Source organism: Paramacrobiotus metropolitanus, unplaced genomic scaffold, assembly GCF_019649055.1.
Source record: "Paramacrobiotus metropolitanus isolate TYO unplaced genomic scaffold, Prichtersi_v1.0 Parri_scaffold0000002, whole genome shotgun sequence".
Lineage (NCBI taxonomy): Eukaryota > Metazoa > Tardigrada > Eutardigrada > Parachela > Macrobiotidae > Paramacrobiotus > Paramacrobiotus metropolitanus.
In genome coordinates this window covers 222,804-240,140 of record NW_026570222.1, presented here as the reverse complement: position 1 = coordinate 240,140, position 17,337 = coordinate 222,804, and the positions used below count along the sequence as shown (strand labels likewise).

Sequence of the window (17,337 nt, the reverse complement as noted above, 5' to 3'; positions counted from 1 at the left end):
GAATTTTCAGATTTCATAAATCTTAATAGATTTGAGAAAAGTATCGTACTAGTATTTCCAAAAATATGACATCCATATATAGTATGTACGAGCGTTAGTTTGCAATAAAAAAAAGTCGTTCGACTTAAAGAATGCAGTTTACCTACGAATCGGAATTCTCCAAACGGCAACTTAAGGACTCAGGAAGCATGGAAGGAGATTTAGCGAACTGACGGCAGAGAAGATTCATAATATTTATAATACATGTCATAATACATGTCGTAACGTAGATATACGTATGTTGTAGCATGATCTGGCTGTACTTATTACAGGACTGCTTTGCTTAAGCTTTAACACTTACTAGAAAAATTCAATGAAACAACTGAATTCTGTTAAAATAACGATAATAAATTATCGGATAGCAAGGGAAATAAAAAGATAGATTACAGATGGATAATTAATATACAAGAACATCGATATTCTGTTAACCTTGGTTGCGGGCGAAATTATTCACAATGGTCGCAAATTCTAATGTGAAGGGACTGAAGGTGGCGTGCAGAGTGAGAAATATTCAATGCTCGCGAAACTACTGCCAGAACCAAAGCTGCCCAGCGTCCACTTCGCTCACGCTCATGAGAAATATATTGTCAGCCTGCCGGGGATAGGCACATAGGAAATCCCTCATGTGCGCTTCGCCCAATGCCATGATTTCACATTCCCCGAAACTAGCGTACCATCCGCGCACCTTATCAAATTGTATGCGTTTCTTTCGCTTACCTACTTATCACCTACTTTACTTACTACTTTACTTCGCTTACCTACTTTACTTACTTATCACCACAGCTATTTCTGTAATGCTTTAATGTTTTTCTGTACTTTCTGTGATGTCCACAAAGTTCCGTCAACACTTGATTCGAGAAGATACAACAGAAGTAGCACGAATAAAGATTTTGTAAACAATTTAACGGCTTACTGTTCTTATTATAAGCTACATATCACAAATATAAATACTGCAACAGAAAGGACCGACTCTGCATAAGAAAAAGGATTTTTTTATCCAAATACGATTAATTTACGTCCCGAAATATCGTACGAAAATAGGACAGTTTCCGTTGTGACGCCCGCAGGTCATAATGATATTACTGCAAATTCAAATAAACAGATTTTTAATACAACTTTTGCGCAGTAAAACGTACTTTACAGAAAAAGAAAACCACTACACAGAATTTAAATGTTTTAGTTAGCCGCTTGCTTTTGTTATCACAAAAACCAAAAATTGTTTATTATTATACTTTAAATACAGGAACATGGCCAACAGTAGTCTTGGGCTTGTCATCGCTTTGATTCTCCTCGATTTTCATTTTATCCATCATTTGTTCGGCATAATGGTCGGCCATTTTTCGTAGTTGTCGATCTAGCTCTATCTCCTTTCGCGTACGCGGAATTCGCCATTCCAGAAAACAGCACACAACGGTCACTAAAGTAAGTAATTAAAAGTGATGTTTCCTGTAACGACCTCAGTCACATAATAAGGCACTCATTTAAAAACAGAAGCTGCAACGAAGCGTAACATTTTTTCTATTATGTTCACGAATAAAATTATTGTACAGTGAACGTCGCAAACCACATTCGTCTTAATTTTACCAGCACTCTGTACGCAACAAGCGGCGTAAGTTCATCAATCTCACGATAGCGAAGCTACCTGAACTTAATAATCATGGGTTTATGACTAACAAAATTAACCATAAGTAACTGATTTAATGTATCCGACTGTATGAGCAGTGAGGAACAAGGAAAAGAATCAGAACTAAAATTTTATGAGATTCAAGAGGATGAAAGCGTACCGGCCGGCACAATTACATTCATATTCATTGTCACTGAATTACGTAACAATCTATAGGTGCCGTAATTGCCAAAGTAAGTGACATGTGCACGTGAGAATCGATCAAACTTTAATAAAATACATCACAGGAACGTGCCACTTTTACGGATAAAGTATTGTATTACTGTGACTACGTAATGCCATCATTTCATACTATACAGGCTCAGTGCATTATGAAGTATTATCTTAAAACAGCCAATAATTTTCACACGCAAAAATTAACACAGAATAAAAACAACTACATAGACACAAGTATTAGTTCACTACGAACAATTTCGGTTTGTTATGAATGGGTTGTGCCACCCAATTTTTGTAGTACAATTTTTGTAGTACAATTTTTGTATAATCAAATGTACCGTACCAAACATTTTACGGTACTTAAATATCGGACGAATGGAAGCACTAAAAACGCTGTTCCAAATTTTTTGTTAAGTCTAATTGTAAACCAGAATACCGAAGCAGCGAAGCTTAAGCAACCAATAAAACGCTTCTTACTTAATTCGGATCTGAACTTATCAGCAAGAACCGGCCTGAGGAAAAGCAATTTTCACTTACAGAGTATACATATTCCAAAAATTATTATGGCTACTAAATGCCAAAGCTGAATGCCAAGAACATTGGAGTTAGTCTGCAAGCCCTGGAAATACAAAATCACATAGTTCACGACTTCGAGGCTACACGTTTTGTTTTGCTAGTCAAATCATTGGCAAGAAAAGATTTTCAAATTAATTTTAACTTCCTGTGGAATGTTCCGCTTTGTGTATCAACAGCTGCGGTCATTATCGTGAAATTTAAGCCTACAGTATATAGTTACTGTACCTGAAATTCCTCAGACAATGTTGACGGTTTGGGCTGCGACATTTTTATACGTAATAGAAATAGGTATCAAGATGCTGAGTTTACTGTAACGGCAAATGGCAATGCATTCAAGACAGCCAAATTGTATTTAAAAACCCAAATACTTCATTACGAACAAAACTGCATCATTACAAAGCAGCAAGAAATAATTGTTGTACATCTTGGGCGTCACTTACTGTAAATACCCCATATACAGTAGATTCATTATTTGTCTAGCTTTGTTTGCTCGTTAAGAAATCCACACGCAACAGAATGTTTGTTTGAATCGAATCATTTTACACGGGACCGGTAGCAGGCAGCTGCCCCAGCAATCGATTAGACATATTACGTATGTTAACGCTACTGCTTCGGTGACCTTTTTATTGCACAGTCAAACTGAATGACTGCAACATCATGTAATTTTTAAGCTGCCATCCCGGTCAATACTCGCAGACCCGCATTCGGCGCATTGCATTGGAAAGGAGGGGGGGCGGCGATTTAAAGTATGATGCTCCCTTCTGTTCCTCCAAGTTTTTGGCCGCCACGCAGGCGGTTTTTGGGCTCCGCGCCGCCTCCAGGAGGCCTTCCGCTCTCCCCTTCCAAAAAACGCTAGTTTTGCAGTGCACTCTAATAAGCGCACGAAATCCAAAAGTTATTATGCAAAAGTACGTAGCGTTGCCGTGCCGGCATTCGCTTGCATCTTTTGTTCCTGGTTATTGCTTATTCAGCAGTGAAAGGTTTTATTATCATGTAGTACATGTATTAAACACTGACATTGTGGTTTCTGATCAGGAACAATGTCAGTACGAGACTGTTTCAATATGTAGCACTCACATAGACAAACATATTTGCAGATCTACTGGTGCCGTTCTTCTTACGTTTCATAACTCAAAACGTTGACAAATTCTTTCGACGTGAAGAAATGCAAAGTTTCTGACTGGAACTTCCATTTATACGGGAAATGAGAAACTCTTCATCCTTCCAACAATCGGACGACAATACTGCGCCGCTAACACCATCTAAAATTTAAGAGAATAATATATTATATGGTATTATGTGCATCTTTATACGATATGTATGTAATTATTTATTTCATTTCAAAAATATGCATGCATAGGCTCAGGGGCTACTCTGTATGTAGAACAACTCCCATGAGCTCGCGACATCGGTAAAAATTTCTGCTGCAAAGATCATTAAATCACAAATGCATCAATTTAGCGGCATTACGGCCACTTTGCTGTCACAGATTTCACAATCATATGACTTATATGCCATTTTTTAGGCTGGTCCGCTTAAGTAGATAAAGGAGTTTTTATACGTAATGATTATACACAAGCATCCTCACGATAATCACGTACACACCGACACGGTAGCTGGCTCTCATTTAAAACTTTTAAACGAGAGCCAGCTACCGTGTCTTTACCAATTAATGACCCAGCGTTAATATATTTTATATTTTCATAAGGGGTTCTGAAGCAGTTTCTATTTCGAGGGGAAAAACAGGAAATTTTAAACGGGGAAGGGGGACATTGCAAAAACGACTCTCTGGTGGGTTTTCATTTCGAGGTGGGCTTCCAAAGCGGGGAGGGTCATTGATTGATAAAATAGGAAGCTAGGATATCTGAAGCTCTCTGTGCATCTCGGGTAAAAATGTTTCGCAATGCTCTCTTTTCCATGTTTATTAATCAAGTGCAATCTCGACTGTAAAATTGCTGCCTATGGAGGCATGACCCGTGGACAAACAATGTCAAACGTAATTAAAAAATCTCTATACTGGGCTCCCATGCAAAAACGTGGTTGTCCAATGTCTGGAGAAGGTACAACAGTACTAACAATAACTATCTGAGACTAATGTCCGACGATAGCAGTCTTTCCAAACCAAACGCGCATAACTGTGTTACGGTCTCCACAGTCGCTTCTCAAATCAGCAGTGTTACTACAAGTTGTACGTATCTTACAGTGCTTTACAATCAGGGCCTCATCAGAGATCACTTGATCGTATCAAAAGCGGTGAATTATTAGTGAACTTTTAATGGAATTAAGTACTCAATTTTTTCATATTCATCAACAAAGTTTTGGAGCATACCAGAAAGTCGCCATTTGTGAACTTTGAACCGGTCAAAATCTTGTTCGTATTCAGGATCTTCTGACATGGAGAACATAATGCGTAAGGTATGGTTTCTACAAAATAAAGCACCAAGAATGCATTAAGAGCAAAATTCTGGCGAAAATGGGATAGCAGAGACACTATAGTAACAAACAAAACAACGCCACAATAATATTGTTGTGATGTGCAAAATCAGTTTTTTATATCATCAAAAAATAATTATTTTTTACATGTCGCAGAAATCACAACACTTTGGTCGCTCTCTGTCGACGCAGCCATTAAAAAAAGCACTGGCTTCGAGTAATGCAGGAAGTTCAGTCAAAAATTCTGTCATTTTTCCTTGCATTTTAACCAGAGCTCGTACCATACAGTCATACCCATTGCGTGATGAGAACTGCACGGCCTCGGCGAGATGACTCAAGATCATCGCCATAGATGCCTGCTTCGAATAATCCTGTCGACAACAAAAAAGACCTATTCATTCTGCAATACCTGCTAGTAAACAATTAACCGAACAAGATTACATTCCTCAGTAATGATTTACCATGAAATTCCCAGTCATCACGTCCTGACAGAAGGCGGGAAGGTTTTCGATGAAAATGATAATCGGTGTTGGGCTGTCGCTGTTGGATTCCCATGCGATGACACGTAGCAAATCTCGTGCCGATTTTCCATACAAAAACTTGATTCTTCGTAAAGAAGTGATATCCGTGACCGGTATGTTCGTGAACTCCAAAGGGAAATCGGGCTTTCGTTCTTCTCGAATCTGGATGGGATACGCATAACTGGTTTGTGCCTCGATCAGTTTTGGCCGGCAAACGCATTTACCAAACAGCAAAGCGCAGACTATGAGCTGAGCATGGTGTAAGAATTTATTGTTTTTTCTATTCAAAAAGAAAAAATTCTTGTATTAAAAGCCGCGTTCTTGGTCAAATTGGGGTAAATTGACCAATCTCAATTTGTCTTCGCGATTAACCGCAGAATTCACAATTTCCGTCGTCTGACTTCACTAATGTAAAAGATCACAAATTTAAATTACTCACCACAATTCCTCGACCAGCAAATTCTCCGGCGCTGACGCAACCGCGAAATCCAAGAGCTGTACAAATCTCCAGGCTAGATTTGTCCTTGCAGCAGATTCCAATGAGAGAATGATGCCCATCCGAATAAAAGTCCTGTAGCAACTCGCTATCCGGATAATCCGACTGGTCAATCCAACGCTGCCAATAGCGTGGCATAAACAAAGCGGGCAGGAGCCAGTCTGTTATCGCCAAACGCTCCCACGGTACATCCATTTGACGATAGGGCTACAACTGTCAAATTCGATAAAGAGTAACGTGCGTACTACTGGATAAGGCTGACATCGTACTCAAAAACCAAGTGGATACGACGCTCAGAGAAAAAATACAAAACTGAAAGAACACACGTAGTCGAAGAGGGCGACAACAATTGAACATCTAGAGGTGCAACTGCAGTAACTGTAAGTCTACCAACAAAACAAGACATTTACGGTGATTTACCACTAAATATTTTACTTAGGTCTCTGTCCACGTACCGATGGAAACCTGGAATTTTGAGAACTTATGTACAAAGTAAAATCTCAACAGTTATTAAGCGAGATAACAATAACTGATATGTATAGTCAGTATAGATACAATAACATATAAAGAAATTAGTCTATTTTTTCATGGTCGAAATGTTACAAGAGCAAACCACACATGAAAACAATGCCCGTCCGTAAACAAAGGTGCCCTCCTGGGACGGCAGCGTGGCGTCACCGTCCTGAGCGTGGAGCGAGTGGCACTTCGTATTTTGTTTTTTGTTGTCGTTCTTAGACGTTCTACAGTATTTTGCAGTTTTGTGAGGTACCTATAACTTAATTGTAGTTCACTGATGGGTTGAACGCAAGTTACGCAACTGATTGTCTAGGGTAATCTTTATGGCGTACCAAATACCTCACCCCCGTAAACCTTAGAACTTTAAACTCAGAACACTAAAACGTAAAGCACTAAAACGTAAAACGTATGTAAAACACTAAAACAACAAAACGTAAAACACAAACGTAAAACGTATGTAAAACACTAAAATAACAAAACGTAAAACACAAACGTAAAACGTAAAACACTAAAACGTAAGACCGTAAAACGTAGAACTCAATACCGTAAAACTCAGAACTCAGAATCGTAAACCTCAGAACTCAGAATCATAGAACTTGAAACTGTAAACCCTGAAACATGAAATCGTGGTTTTCGTGGACTTAGACAATTTTTCACTTTTCAGAGTTCCAATTCCACAATGCCAATTCCAATAATATTCATGGAATTCTACTTTATTATTGGAGTTAGGCGGTGATTTCGGAATTGGATTGGCGTTGGTGGAACTACCGTTTATTTTTGCTTAAAATTGTCTAAGTCCACGAAAACATGTTTCAGGGTTTACACTTTACAGTTTCAAGAGTTCTGAGTTCGATTCTGAGTTCTGAGTTTTACGGTATCGTGTTTTACGTTTTACGGTTTTAGTGTTCTACGTTTTACGGTTTTAGTGTTTTACGTGTTTTTTACGTTTTAGTGTTTTACTGTTTTAGTGTTTTACATTGTTTTACGTTTTAGTGTTTTACGTTCTAGTGTTCTGAGTTTTAAGTTTTAAGGTTTACGGGGGGTGAGGTATTTGGTACGCCATAAATCTTGTTGAAAAATTGACTCAGATTAAAATTTTAACTTTTGATTTTAGCATAAGCGAACAATGGCGAACCTTGCAAATCCTTCTGCACGCGAAGCGTACTGTGAGAAATGGAAAACGCTGTTCCGCGCCATGGGACAAGAACTTCGTAATATGACCGATGTTTTGCTGAAATGGGTGAGTTCCTTGCTATATCTGTAACTCCTTGAAAACGTAAAATTAACTCATCGTCATGCATTTATTCAGATGGCGTACGATCAGGGAATCCCAGCGAACACTGGATCCAAATGGACTGAGGGTACGAAAAATTGCTAGCACGAATTGTGGAATTACCGTAGCTTTTTCGAATGTCTTTTATCCCACACTGATTATGAAAAAGTCATAGCTAACCGCTAACGCTCATGGCCTGATTACCTGATAAATTTATCTGCGATTTAGTTCCCAGAGCGTAAGATTCATTAACAAGATAATTATGTCAATGTTTTTTTTTTAATTTTCATGTTTTTGGCAGAGGAACAAGAGCTGCTGAGACAAGCACTGTTGACACATGGAGATGATATGGATAAAATTTGCGAAATACTCAGTTCGCGTTCCGAACAGGCAATCCGGGCAGCCATAAAACGGAAAATGGATCCGGAAATGTTACAGCAAATTGGTCCTATTAAGAAGCGAAAGCATGGATGCATAGTGTCGGATTCGATTCATGATTCCCCTTTGGCGTGTTATTTCTCATCTGAGAAAGACGACCAACCCGAGCACAATGTCGGCGAAAGCAACCAGACTGGATTGGAAACTTCTCAAAAGAGTTCCGATACCGCAAATGGTAGCTTTGGGCATGAATTTCGTTATTTCATAGTACAGTGGCAGTATAAATAGAGTTGACTGGGATATATTTTTGCAGTAGATTCAGCTGCTGGTCCGACTGCTCCGTTGTCCAAGGTACGTGTTTTTATTCATGATGCGCATGATTCTCTTTTCATGTTGCGAAACGTAACGGCTAGCTGCTGCAGAAATATGTAGCCCAATCCATGTTTATTTTTGTACGCCAGGATCACACTATCAAGCAGACCGCATTGACCGTCAAACAACCGGCTGCGACCGTTGGGAAGTCGCCGATTGGTCAAATCAAGCCCGGCACTTCAGCTTCCACAATCGCCCCAACTTCCCTTAAAGCGCTGCAGAGTGGTTCACTGCCGACCAGTTCTGAAGTGGAAGGCTGGGCTTACGGAGGTAGAAACCAGTGTTCTGGCGATTAGACCGGCGTTTAATTTTCGTGGGGACTAAGATATTAAAATGCGCTTTGCAGACTCGGGAGTAGAATTGACGGATTACGACTTCCTTGCCATCCTAGAGGACGATCCGGCTGTGCTGGCCGACGCTCTCGTAATAGCCGGCATTCCTACCGTAGATCTCCGAGTCCGGGCTGATGTTTTAAAAGCCGATGAAGTTCTGCGCGAAGAAAGCAGCGAAGCGCCGGATATTATTTTCTGGAACAACTTCAAAGCACCGCTGCGGGAGGTTGCGCTGGAGTTGGGAGTGTATGCTGAACGTAACGGGATGGACGACGAAGATCTGCCGAGGGAAAGCGAACAGGTGGTTGTTGATGGACCTGTACCCGAGCCGGAAGAACCGCATGACATGGTTAATGGAGTGACTGTTCAAGAACACTTGGCTAATAGTAATTACGATACCGGCCTCACTGGCAGCGAAATCGAAGAATATCTCATGGAAACGGATGCGGCGGTGGAAGCTCTGCAGAGTGCAGAATTTTTGTAAGATAGACGAGTGCGTGGTTATGACTGGCTGGCAGGTAATGTTTCCAGGAAAGACTTGTTTCTTGACGATAGTACTACTTTGTGTATCACATTGATTGTTTTTCCAGTTGTGCAGCGTATACTGGCGGGACGGCGATGGTAGAGGCGCGATAAAAATCGAATATTTAGATTTTCAGTCTAGGAAACTGCAGTATGAGTTCACACAGTTCTGTTTGTCATTGTGCCAGGAAACCAGAGCCGATATTGCCTTCATACAGTTTGAGGAAACTTCGAAAAACCTGTATTGATGTTCCCACTTGAGTCATTTTTACTATAAGACATGTACATACGAAATAGAAAACCAAGCATGCACGATAATTAAATAAAACCAGGGTGATGCTGCATTCGCAATTTTGCATGCAGCACCGCCATGTTCCAACCGAAATCCAAAAACTGACCGCCGTTAACAAATACGAAAGATACTGATCAGGAAAAAACAAAAACACCAGTCCCAAATACGGTCGCCTTACAATCCAAACTTACAACAAAAAAACCCAAACACTGAATTAACAGCGGTGTGTGCGAAAACTCGTGCCTCTCCTTAACACAGTTCGTAATAACACAAAGTTTGAAATTATCAGAAAAATGCGGAAAACGGGGACTCGTCACATACAGGAAAAATTAAGACGAAGACATTGCCACGAGAAAACTGGCGTTGGAGTCTGCCGAGGTCATGGGCGCAATCTCCGCTAAATCAAACAAATTCGCCCCAAAAGGGGTCGGTTCGAACAGTTGTTCCGCCATCTGCGTCACAGAGCCATCAAACGCAAAACTGCTGAGACTCAGGCCCAGATTCGAGTGAGAGGTGGCACTAGCTGCTGCCCATACGAAATTACTATTCGAAGATGTAGAACGAGACACCGGCTTATACACATCTGCCGAATTTCGAACAGATTTACTGGAAGTCGCAGGTTTCAGCTTGGGCAAGTCATCCATAGCACTGGCTGATCCACTGCCAAACCTGCTAGAGGAGTGGTATAGCTTCGGTATTTGAGAATCTTCCTTTTTGACTAAGAAAGCGTTTAGGGATGGCAAGAGAAAGGGTTGCTGGGCAGGAGAAGCATGAGGTCCGTTCTTGCTGAGGTCTAGTGTTTCACAAGGTCCGTCCGAAGAATCTACAGGCATAGTGGCACACCGTAAAGACACAAATTTTACGTGTGTATCGCATATGCAGCTATCGTACTTATCGTTAATTAATTAAAGTAACTACGAACGGACGTCGGACACACACATACCATATTCGTGGCCATCCATCTTCTTTTTCAGAAAACGTAGAGCTACAGGAATATTGACAGAATGGGCTTGCGTCGGCTACAGCGAACATGAAAAATGTCAATTACCAACAGACAACATTTGCACGAAAAATGAATACCGAGTGCTCGAGGGAATCGTCCACCGTCCCATTCATCTCGCCTGCATTTGAACAACTGCCGATGTACTGCAATAACCGGCGGTGGCGTTTCGTGTGGTTTTTCAGACTATACTGGGTACTGAAACACTTCATACATTCCTTTTCGGAACAAACATAAGGCTTTTCACCTGCAAGTTGCAAATAAAAAATCCTCAAACGCTCAAAGGAAACACAGGGTTCACATTCACGCATTTCACAAGTCAAAGCAAACGCTCGTCGAAAATGAAAACATACCCGTGTGTGTTCGCAGATGCGTTTTTAGATGATGACTAGCTGAAAACCTTTTCCCACAACCCTCCCGTTGACACCTACAGATACGGTCTTGTAATTAGTCCTCTAACCCAAAACACTTTGCAACAACAAGTAGTTAGCAAAAAATTCTTACACGAAAGGCTTTTCTCCAGTGTGGGTCCGAGCGTGCTTCCGCAGATCGCTTAATGTTGTAAAGCACTTCCCACAATGGCCGCATTTAAAAGTGTCGCCATTGTGTATCCGCTGGTGAGCGCGCAGCCTAAAAACAGTACTAATGAAATTTAAGAAAACCAACTGTTGCCAAAAGCATTCATACCGGTACAGCGTATTGAACGCCTTCATACAGTTATTAATACCGCAAATGTAGGGCTTTTCTTTGGTGTGAACTCGAACATGGATTTTCAAACTATACGAAGTCAGAAACTGCTTGTTACATCCTTCTTCGCTGCACACAAACGTATATTCCCCTGAAAAAAAATCATTTCACAAGAGCATTCAATAAATGATGGAATGGCTTCAGCGCATGCAATATTGTACACCACCAACCTCGGTGAGTTTTTTGGTGTGTTTTCAGATTTCCTGCGGTACTATAAGTACGGTTACATCCGTTGAAATCACAGCGATAGCGTTTCGGACCGATGGCGTCAGCAGGAAGAATGGAATACGACGGAGCTCCGTCTTGCATCTGCATGAACTGTAGATCATCGTTGTTTCCGTCCGGATCCTGTTCATCGAATCTAATACGAAAGTACAATGCGTATTAAAAGAACGGCGATAAATACAACACCTTCTGGCTTACATTTCGGTTTCGATCTGGCCGAGATCTGGTTTGACATCCTGGGAAGCGCCTCCTTTGTACTCCATGCACAAACCATCTTGCTCGCCATCATCCAGATCCTGCTCGTCGGTCGATCCGAAATTGTCTTCAGCATCCAGATTAAAATCCTCGATAAACGGCGATAATTCCTCGTGGTATTCGATCGGTTCACTATCCAAATGCTGCCACAGATGGCCCGGCGAGTCGTGGCGATCTTCGATTTTTATGCCTAAAGTCTCTTGGTTGGAGTCCGAGCTTTCATCTTCTTTAATATAAAGCCAAATAGTTAGCAACAAAGTTACAAAAACTATGAAAAACATACGCAATGAAACTGGTCAGTTTGATCAGCTTTCTGGAAAATACTGCTACTGATAACTTGTCAATTCTTCCAGAATAACGGCTATAAAAACTAAAAGCACACTAATATTTACCGCTTAATGAGCTTATTATTGTCTTTTTTTCAGTTGCAATTTGTGGGGTAAAACCGCAAAAATCGTTAATTTACCGAATTGCGCCAAAATTCTTCGCTGCTCGCTTTCCGTCATTCGTGAAAGAGATCCGTGGCATCCCTTCGTTTTCCGAAGACGCTTGTGAGAAGAGTTACCCTGTTCCATTCCACCCTGGTTCCAAACATGTAATCAATCGAGACAAAACTGGTCTTCGGAAACTCGAAGAATGCGCGAAGACAGAGTGATAGACTGCAAACAGCGAAGTACCATTTACCAACATCCAATTCGAATGCGTTGACTAGGTCTAAGGCTTCCGAATCCAATACAGGTTAAGAATGGAGGAGGTACAAAAAACGTTTTTTATGGTTATTAAATATTAAACTCACCAAAAAAACAAAGGAAAATAATATTTACAAACAAACTCCCGATAATATCAGTGCGATTACGGATAACGGCTAATTCTCCTCACGATTTCTAATTAGAAACCAGTTGACAGTATCTGTCTATCTGAGTATTCAGTCACGATTCCGGATTCCATTGCGTACAGCAGTTCGCCATTTTTAAACAAACCAAATGATGTCGGATAGCTACTGCTAAAACAAGATCAATTTTTTTGCGTATACCGCAAAACGCTTATCAAAAAACGTAAATAAACTTAACAATACAGCGTATTTATCAAAATCCACACTTCGGTTTTTGGAAGCAGTATGAGATTTCAAAATCATTGCGTACAGAACTGTTCCATTCCAGCGCGCAGTTACTACTGTTTTGAGGGTTCCAAAATCCAAATCCATGTGACATCTATCTGACCTCTTTCTCTCTCTGTATCGGCCGCTTGCGGGTAGCGGGTACAGCAGTAGTAAAGAAACCAGACCGGCCCCGTTATCGCTTAGCGGCTAGAAAATAAGACAACAGGGACGAAATACACTGGTATACCAGCCTGTACTACATACAAAAAATTTTTCGCACTCCTTCCCTTATATGGCCAACACAATCAACAACGTCCTTTGCAATTTGCTTGCAGCCTTTTAATTTCTGCCTGTTTTTCTTTCAGTATCCAGAATTGCGTGATTTTGTTGCTGCACACTGCAACTAAATTTAATTGTTTATTTTCTCTGAAAAATAAGGATGCCTCGCCAAACATACCACCCAGGTACAGAATAGAGTTTCAGGGAATGCAATTATTTCTGGCTCATGTTGATTGCTTAATGCACCTAGATTGGCTGTCAATGGCCATAACATGATAGAACGGAAGTGTTCCGTAACTGGTGTTGTGAAGAATCTAGTTCGTAGTGAAGTGGTTGAAACTCTTCTTGCTTTTAATTACAGTGATTAATCTGGAACAAGAAGGGCGTTATGCAATTGACTCCCCAGGAAGCCCTCCAAACTTACTAGAAGGTAATCCGCGCGAAAATCGATGTTTTCAAATTAATTACGGTACTGGTAAGTATTCCGTTCATCAGTGTTCGTAATTTGCCCCGCACTCTAGAATTATTTCCCATGGACTTAGAAGTACGCCTTCTAAATCCATGTGTATTCGTATGGGCCTCTAGGGCTAACACCTTTCGTACTTAATTTGGTGACAGCTGCTTACTCAAAGCTTGTTTTGGAGAATTGATCTAGAGTAAAATTTCCAAATGGTTATTTATTCGGTGTTATTGTGTTAGGCATTTCCAGACTGTTTTGCAGGAAATTTTCTTGCTCTAACAGCTATCGAAAAAATGGTAGTTCTGTTTTATTTGGTTTGTATGTATGTTTGCTGTTGCAGGTTTATCTTCCCAAGATACGCAGCTAGGTAGGCTGGCGATTTGGCAGTGCGGAATTTGCTTCTAAAACTGCTAAATTTACATTAACCGGCTTCATTAGAATGACGAGACACTTAAATGACTTAATTTTATCGAATTAGTGGTCTTACGGCGATTGCTCATGATTTCTACAGATGAAGGTGAGGAAAGGTTTATGGTTGATCCTGCATCACGGGAAGATCCAAAAGTGCGAGAACTGATACAGGTGCGGTTTTTCATTTGTTATGTACACCTGACCACTGACCAGCAAGTAATTATTTTATCCAGTACTATAAAAAATATAACTGAAAGTTATTGTGATTTGGCGCTGTTGTATCCAGGTTCCTTGGTAGTTTCGGCATTTGGCTTCTGCCTGTATTTCGTAATCTGGTCCGCTATCTCATACATCGGCTTCTACGATTTTTTGCACTTTCTGTCCGCTGTACCGGAATTTGTTTACAATTTTTTAATACCGTTCTAATTTTCTGGGTGCACGTGGTGTGCCGCGTGTGTGTTAATTAAGTGATGATGATCTTTAAACTTGTAGGTTCTGATTGACTGGGTTAACGACGAACTGGCTTCGCACAGAATTATTGTCAAACAGCCTTTGGAAGAGGATTTATTCGATGGTCAGGTTTTGCAGAAACTGATAGGTGCGTTTACACAACCCTTTCAGCGTTGATGCACAGGAAACAAGAAAATTATTCTTATTATAGAAAAACTGGAAAACGTGAAGGTGGAAATTCCTGAAGTTACTCAGACTGAAGAAGGACAGAAGCAGAAACTGAAAGTGGTTTTGGACGAAGCTAATCGCATTTTGCTTGGAGACCAGGGTTGGCAGCAACCGAAATGGAGTGTGGAAAGTGAGTGATATTTATATTAATTAAGTATTTTTTATCAGGATATTGACTGGTGCAGCAATTCGGGTAATATTGTGCAGCAATTCAGGCAATTTCAGGGTGGTTAAAATTTATCGGTTCATGTAATGATGATGTTTGATGTTGTAGAATCCTGCTTACATTAGGAACGTTTTTTGCTTGAGTTGACATTTGTATTGAAACTTCCGTTCTTGACCGGAAATGGTTTTTTTCTAGTGATTCACTCAAAATATTTGGTAGCCATGCTGCACCTGTTGGTTGCACTGGCTCGCCATTACCGGGCGCCTATTCGAATTCCCGAAAGTGTGACGGTTCGTGTGTCCGCCGTCCAGGTATTGGATTAACACTAGCAACTCCATATTTCTGACTACCAACGGTATTTTCGAAGTATTTATCCCGTATTAATTGAATAATTAGTAACCGGATAATTTTTGGTTAAATTCTTTTGCAGAGATACTGCCTGTGAGGTTAATAACGTTGTATACCTATATCAGTGCGCATAAGGAGAAATGTTAACTGAATAATATCAGATTTTTAGTAGCCTTTGTTTCAGAAACGGGATGGACTGTTGCACCATAGGCAGATGATCGAAGAAATTACGGCAACATACGAGTAAGACAGAGAACTGAAAGTGTTGTTACAATTGTTGTTTTTGTGTTTGTTACTTTAAGATTAACTGTTCTGTTTTAGTGAATGGGGATTAAAACAAGGTAATGGTGGTTTCTATAAGACCATGGTGGACAATTTCCCACATGACTGTTTCTTCCAGAACGCGATGCATTCGATACCCTTTTCGATCATGCACCGGATAAACTAAATGTAGTCAAGAAGGTAGAAAAAGAACTTATGATTTCTCATACTATATACTTACAAAATGAAAATTCTGTGTTGTAGCGGCTGATGCTGTTCGTTAATCAATACTTGAATCGATTGAATCTGGAGGTTACCGATTTGGAGGTCCAGGTATTGTTCATCCTTTTGCCAGCCGTCGTTTGTGAAATACTGTCACTGATTGTGAGGTTGTGTTCAGTTTCAGGACGGCGTATACTTTATTTTGTTGTGCGGATTACTGGAAGGATATTTTGTCCCATTCTACGACTATTTTTCTGCTCCAACTACGATGGACCAAAAGGTATTCGTTTTTCTTCTGGAACTTGTATTTGTGGTTGTGTGCATGTTCACTTATTTCTTTAATTGAGATTTATGGCGTGATTATTAATTAAAAGCGTTTAATGCTGTACTTTCGATGGATACGAGTATTGTACATGTGCTGTTATTAGATGGTGGTGGTTTGTGATTGATCGGATATACTGTTTGTCTGTTGCAGTTGCATAATGTAAATTTGGCATTCGAATTGATGATGGATGCAGGTTTACCGCGACCAAAAGCTAGAGCTGAAGGTAAGTGGAATGGCTGACAAATCGCCGAGAACCACCTAACTTGCTCCTATATTTACCCGTATTCAAGAAATGATAAATGAAAATCCCGAAATTGCAAGAATTTGCGCACTACATGACCAACTAACGGCACTTGTTCAATTAATTAGGATATGCATGGGTTGACCGGTTTATGCACCTTTTTTTCAGACATCGTTAATCTGGATTTGAAGTCCACTTTGCGAATACTCTACAGCCTTTTCTCAAAGTACAAGGAATCTTCCCAGTAGTGTATTTGTATGATGTTCGAATTCTATGTTCCTGTGGACACTTGTGCATAAAGACTGGGCTTCACAGTTTGGATGTTAAAAATATTCTGAACGTCTTAGATCAGTAACTGTTATCTTTTTTACTGTTAACGTTCTTGATTGTTAGTACCAATCAAGTACCTAATCGTAGTAGCTTGAAAGTAATTTCTATTACAGTTTATGTTGTGTCAGCCTCTGTAGCATTTTCTTCTGTGATCGTGGAAATCCGAGTGGTGCACTTGTATCTGTTTGTTTCTTTTAAAATTCGAAATTTTCGGGAAATGTATATAAATATGTTTTGTAAACAATGGTTAATTTTATCTGATGCGAGTACGACTTTTATTAATAAAAAAATAAGAGATAATAAAAAAGCCACCGTTAGCCTATGTGAATTAATTGTTTGCCCTTTATTGCAAAATGTTTTTGAACTGACCACGCGACATGGAATCTGTAATGACGCACTATTACTGACTTGCGATATCATTATTATTTTTACAATAATTCTTAGGTTTAACCACAACAAAGTGCGAGAAGTATTGCACTTACTGCATGAGTATTATTATATAAATATTATAAATAATGTTGTAGCCTTTACAGTGACAAATTCTTACGCCGGGCTGGCGGCGGCATTACATATTAATATCGTACGATCAATTATTGTACTTATGTTTTCGCAAAAGCAGTGTTCCTGCAGTTTGTGCGGTGCTTTGCCAATTTGCCATCAAAATCGGAACGGTAGAGTTGGCTGCACTTTTAATACGTAC

The 17,337-nt window shown here is 40.1% G+C and overlaps 4 protein-coding genes across 13 annotated transcripts; 2 read left to right on the top strand and 2 right to left on the bottom strand.

Annotated features, from left to right (window-relative positions):
- Positions 1-1,327: 1,327 nt before the first annotated feature.
- Positions 1,328-6,536, bottom strand: LOC129586679 (uncharacterized). Of its 5 annotated transcripts, none has more exons than XR_008690179.1 (8): positions 6,361-6,535; positions 5,849-6,118; positions 5,350-5,571; positions 5,183-5,259; positions 4,785-4,879; positions 3,577-3,717; positions 2,681-3,294; positions 1,328-1,456 (listed from the first exon to the last, which is right to left on the bottom strand). XR_008690179.1 is itself a non-coding variant. In XM_055480018.1 (7 exons), the coding sequence occupies exons 2-6, from the start codon at positions 6,098-6,100 to the stop codon at positions 3,587-3,589; spliced, it is 777 nt and encodes a 258-aa protein (XP_055335993.1). In that variant the 5' UTR covers positions 6,101-6,118; positions 6,361-6,535; the 3' UTR covers positions 1,931-3,294; positions 3,577-3,586. The 5 variants fall into 5 exon arrangements, 1 of the variants encoding a protein (XP_055335993.1); XR_008690180.1 differs by having other exon boundaries at positions 1,399-1,456; positions 2,417-3,294; positions 5,849-6,112; positions 6,361-6,536; XR_008690178.1 differs by having other exon boundaries at positions 1,399-1,456; positions 2,417-3,325.
- A 749-nt stretch (positions 6,537-7,285) lies between these two features.
- LOC129582388 (uncharacterized) lies at positions 7,286-9,651 on the top strand. 4 transcript variants are annotated; one of them, XM_055473908.1, is made up of 8 exons: positions 7,287-7,475; positions 7,536-7,661; positions 7,731-7,782; positions 7,996-8,307; positions 8,386-8,423; positions 8,534-8,714; positions 8,791-9,294; positions 9,367-9,650. In XM_055473908.1, exons 2-7 carry the CDS (start codon positions 7,548-7,550, stop codon positions 9,258-9,260), a joined length of 1,167 nt encoding a protein of 388 aa, XP_055329883.1. In that variant the 5' UTR covers positions 7,287-7,475; positions 7,536-7,547; the 3' UTR covers positions 9,261-9,294; positions 9,367-9,650. The 4 variants fall into 4 exon arrangements, with proteins under 4 accessions (XP_055329898.1, XP_055329890.1, XP_055329883.1 ...); XM_055473923.1 differs by having other exon boundaries at positions 7,286-7,463; positions 8,791-9,651; XM_055473915.1 differs by having other exon boundaries at positions 7,286-7,468; positions 8,791-9,651.
- On the bottom strand, positions 9,543-13,010 carry LOC129582369 (zinc finger and SCAN domain-containing protein 21-like). Of its 2 annotated transcripts, none has more exons than XM_055473885.1 (10): positions 12,614-13,010; positions 12,284-12,476; positions 11,761-12,043; positions 11,508-11,698; positions 11,278-11,428; positions 11,095-11,220; positions 10,944-11,017; positions 10,671-10,837; positions 10,534-10,609; positions 9,543-10,413 (listed from the first exon to the last, which is right to left on the bottom strand). In XM_055473885.1, the coding sequence occupies exons 2-10, from the start codon at positions 12,390-12,392 to the stop codon at positions 9,920-9,922; spliced, it is 1,671 nt and encodes a 556-aa protein (XP_055329860.1). In that variant the 5' UTR covers positions 12,393-12,476; positions 12,614-13,010; the 3' UTR covers positions 9,543-9,919. The 2 variants fall into 2 exon arrangements, with proteins under 2 accessions (XP_055329860.1, XP_055329867.1); XM_055473892.1 differs by having other exon boundaries at positions 11,761-12,040.
- A 222-nt stretch (positions 13,011-13,232) lies between these two features.
- Positions 13,233-16,954, top strand: LOC129588923 (beta-parvin-like). 2 transcript variants are annotated; one of them, XM_055483354.1, is made up of 14 exons: positions 13,233-13,380; positions 13,557-13,625; positions 13,996-14,022; positions 14,167-14,237; positions 14,559-14,664; positions 14,728-14,874; positions 15,106-15,221; positions 15,443-15,501; positions 15,580-15,599; positions 15,659-15,720; positions 15,784-15,852; positions 15,920-16,021; positions 16,217-16,289; positions 16,476-16,954. In XM_055483354.1, the coding sequence occupies exons 1-14, from the start codon at positions 13,356-13,358 to the stop codon at positions 16,553-16,555; spliced, it is 1,026 nt and encodes a 341-aa protein (XP_055339329.1). In that variant the 5' UTR covers positions 13,233-13,355; the 3' UTR covers positions 16,556-16,954. The 2 variants fall into 2 exon arrangements, with proteins under 2 accessions (XP_055339329.1, XP_055339322.1); XM_055483347.1 differs by having other exon boundaries at positions 15,431-15,501.
- The last annotated feature ends 383 nt before the right edge of the window (positions 16,955-17,337 follow it).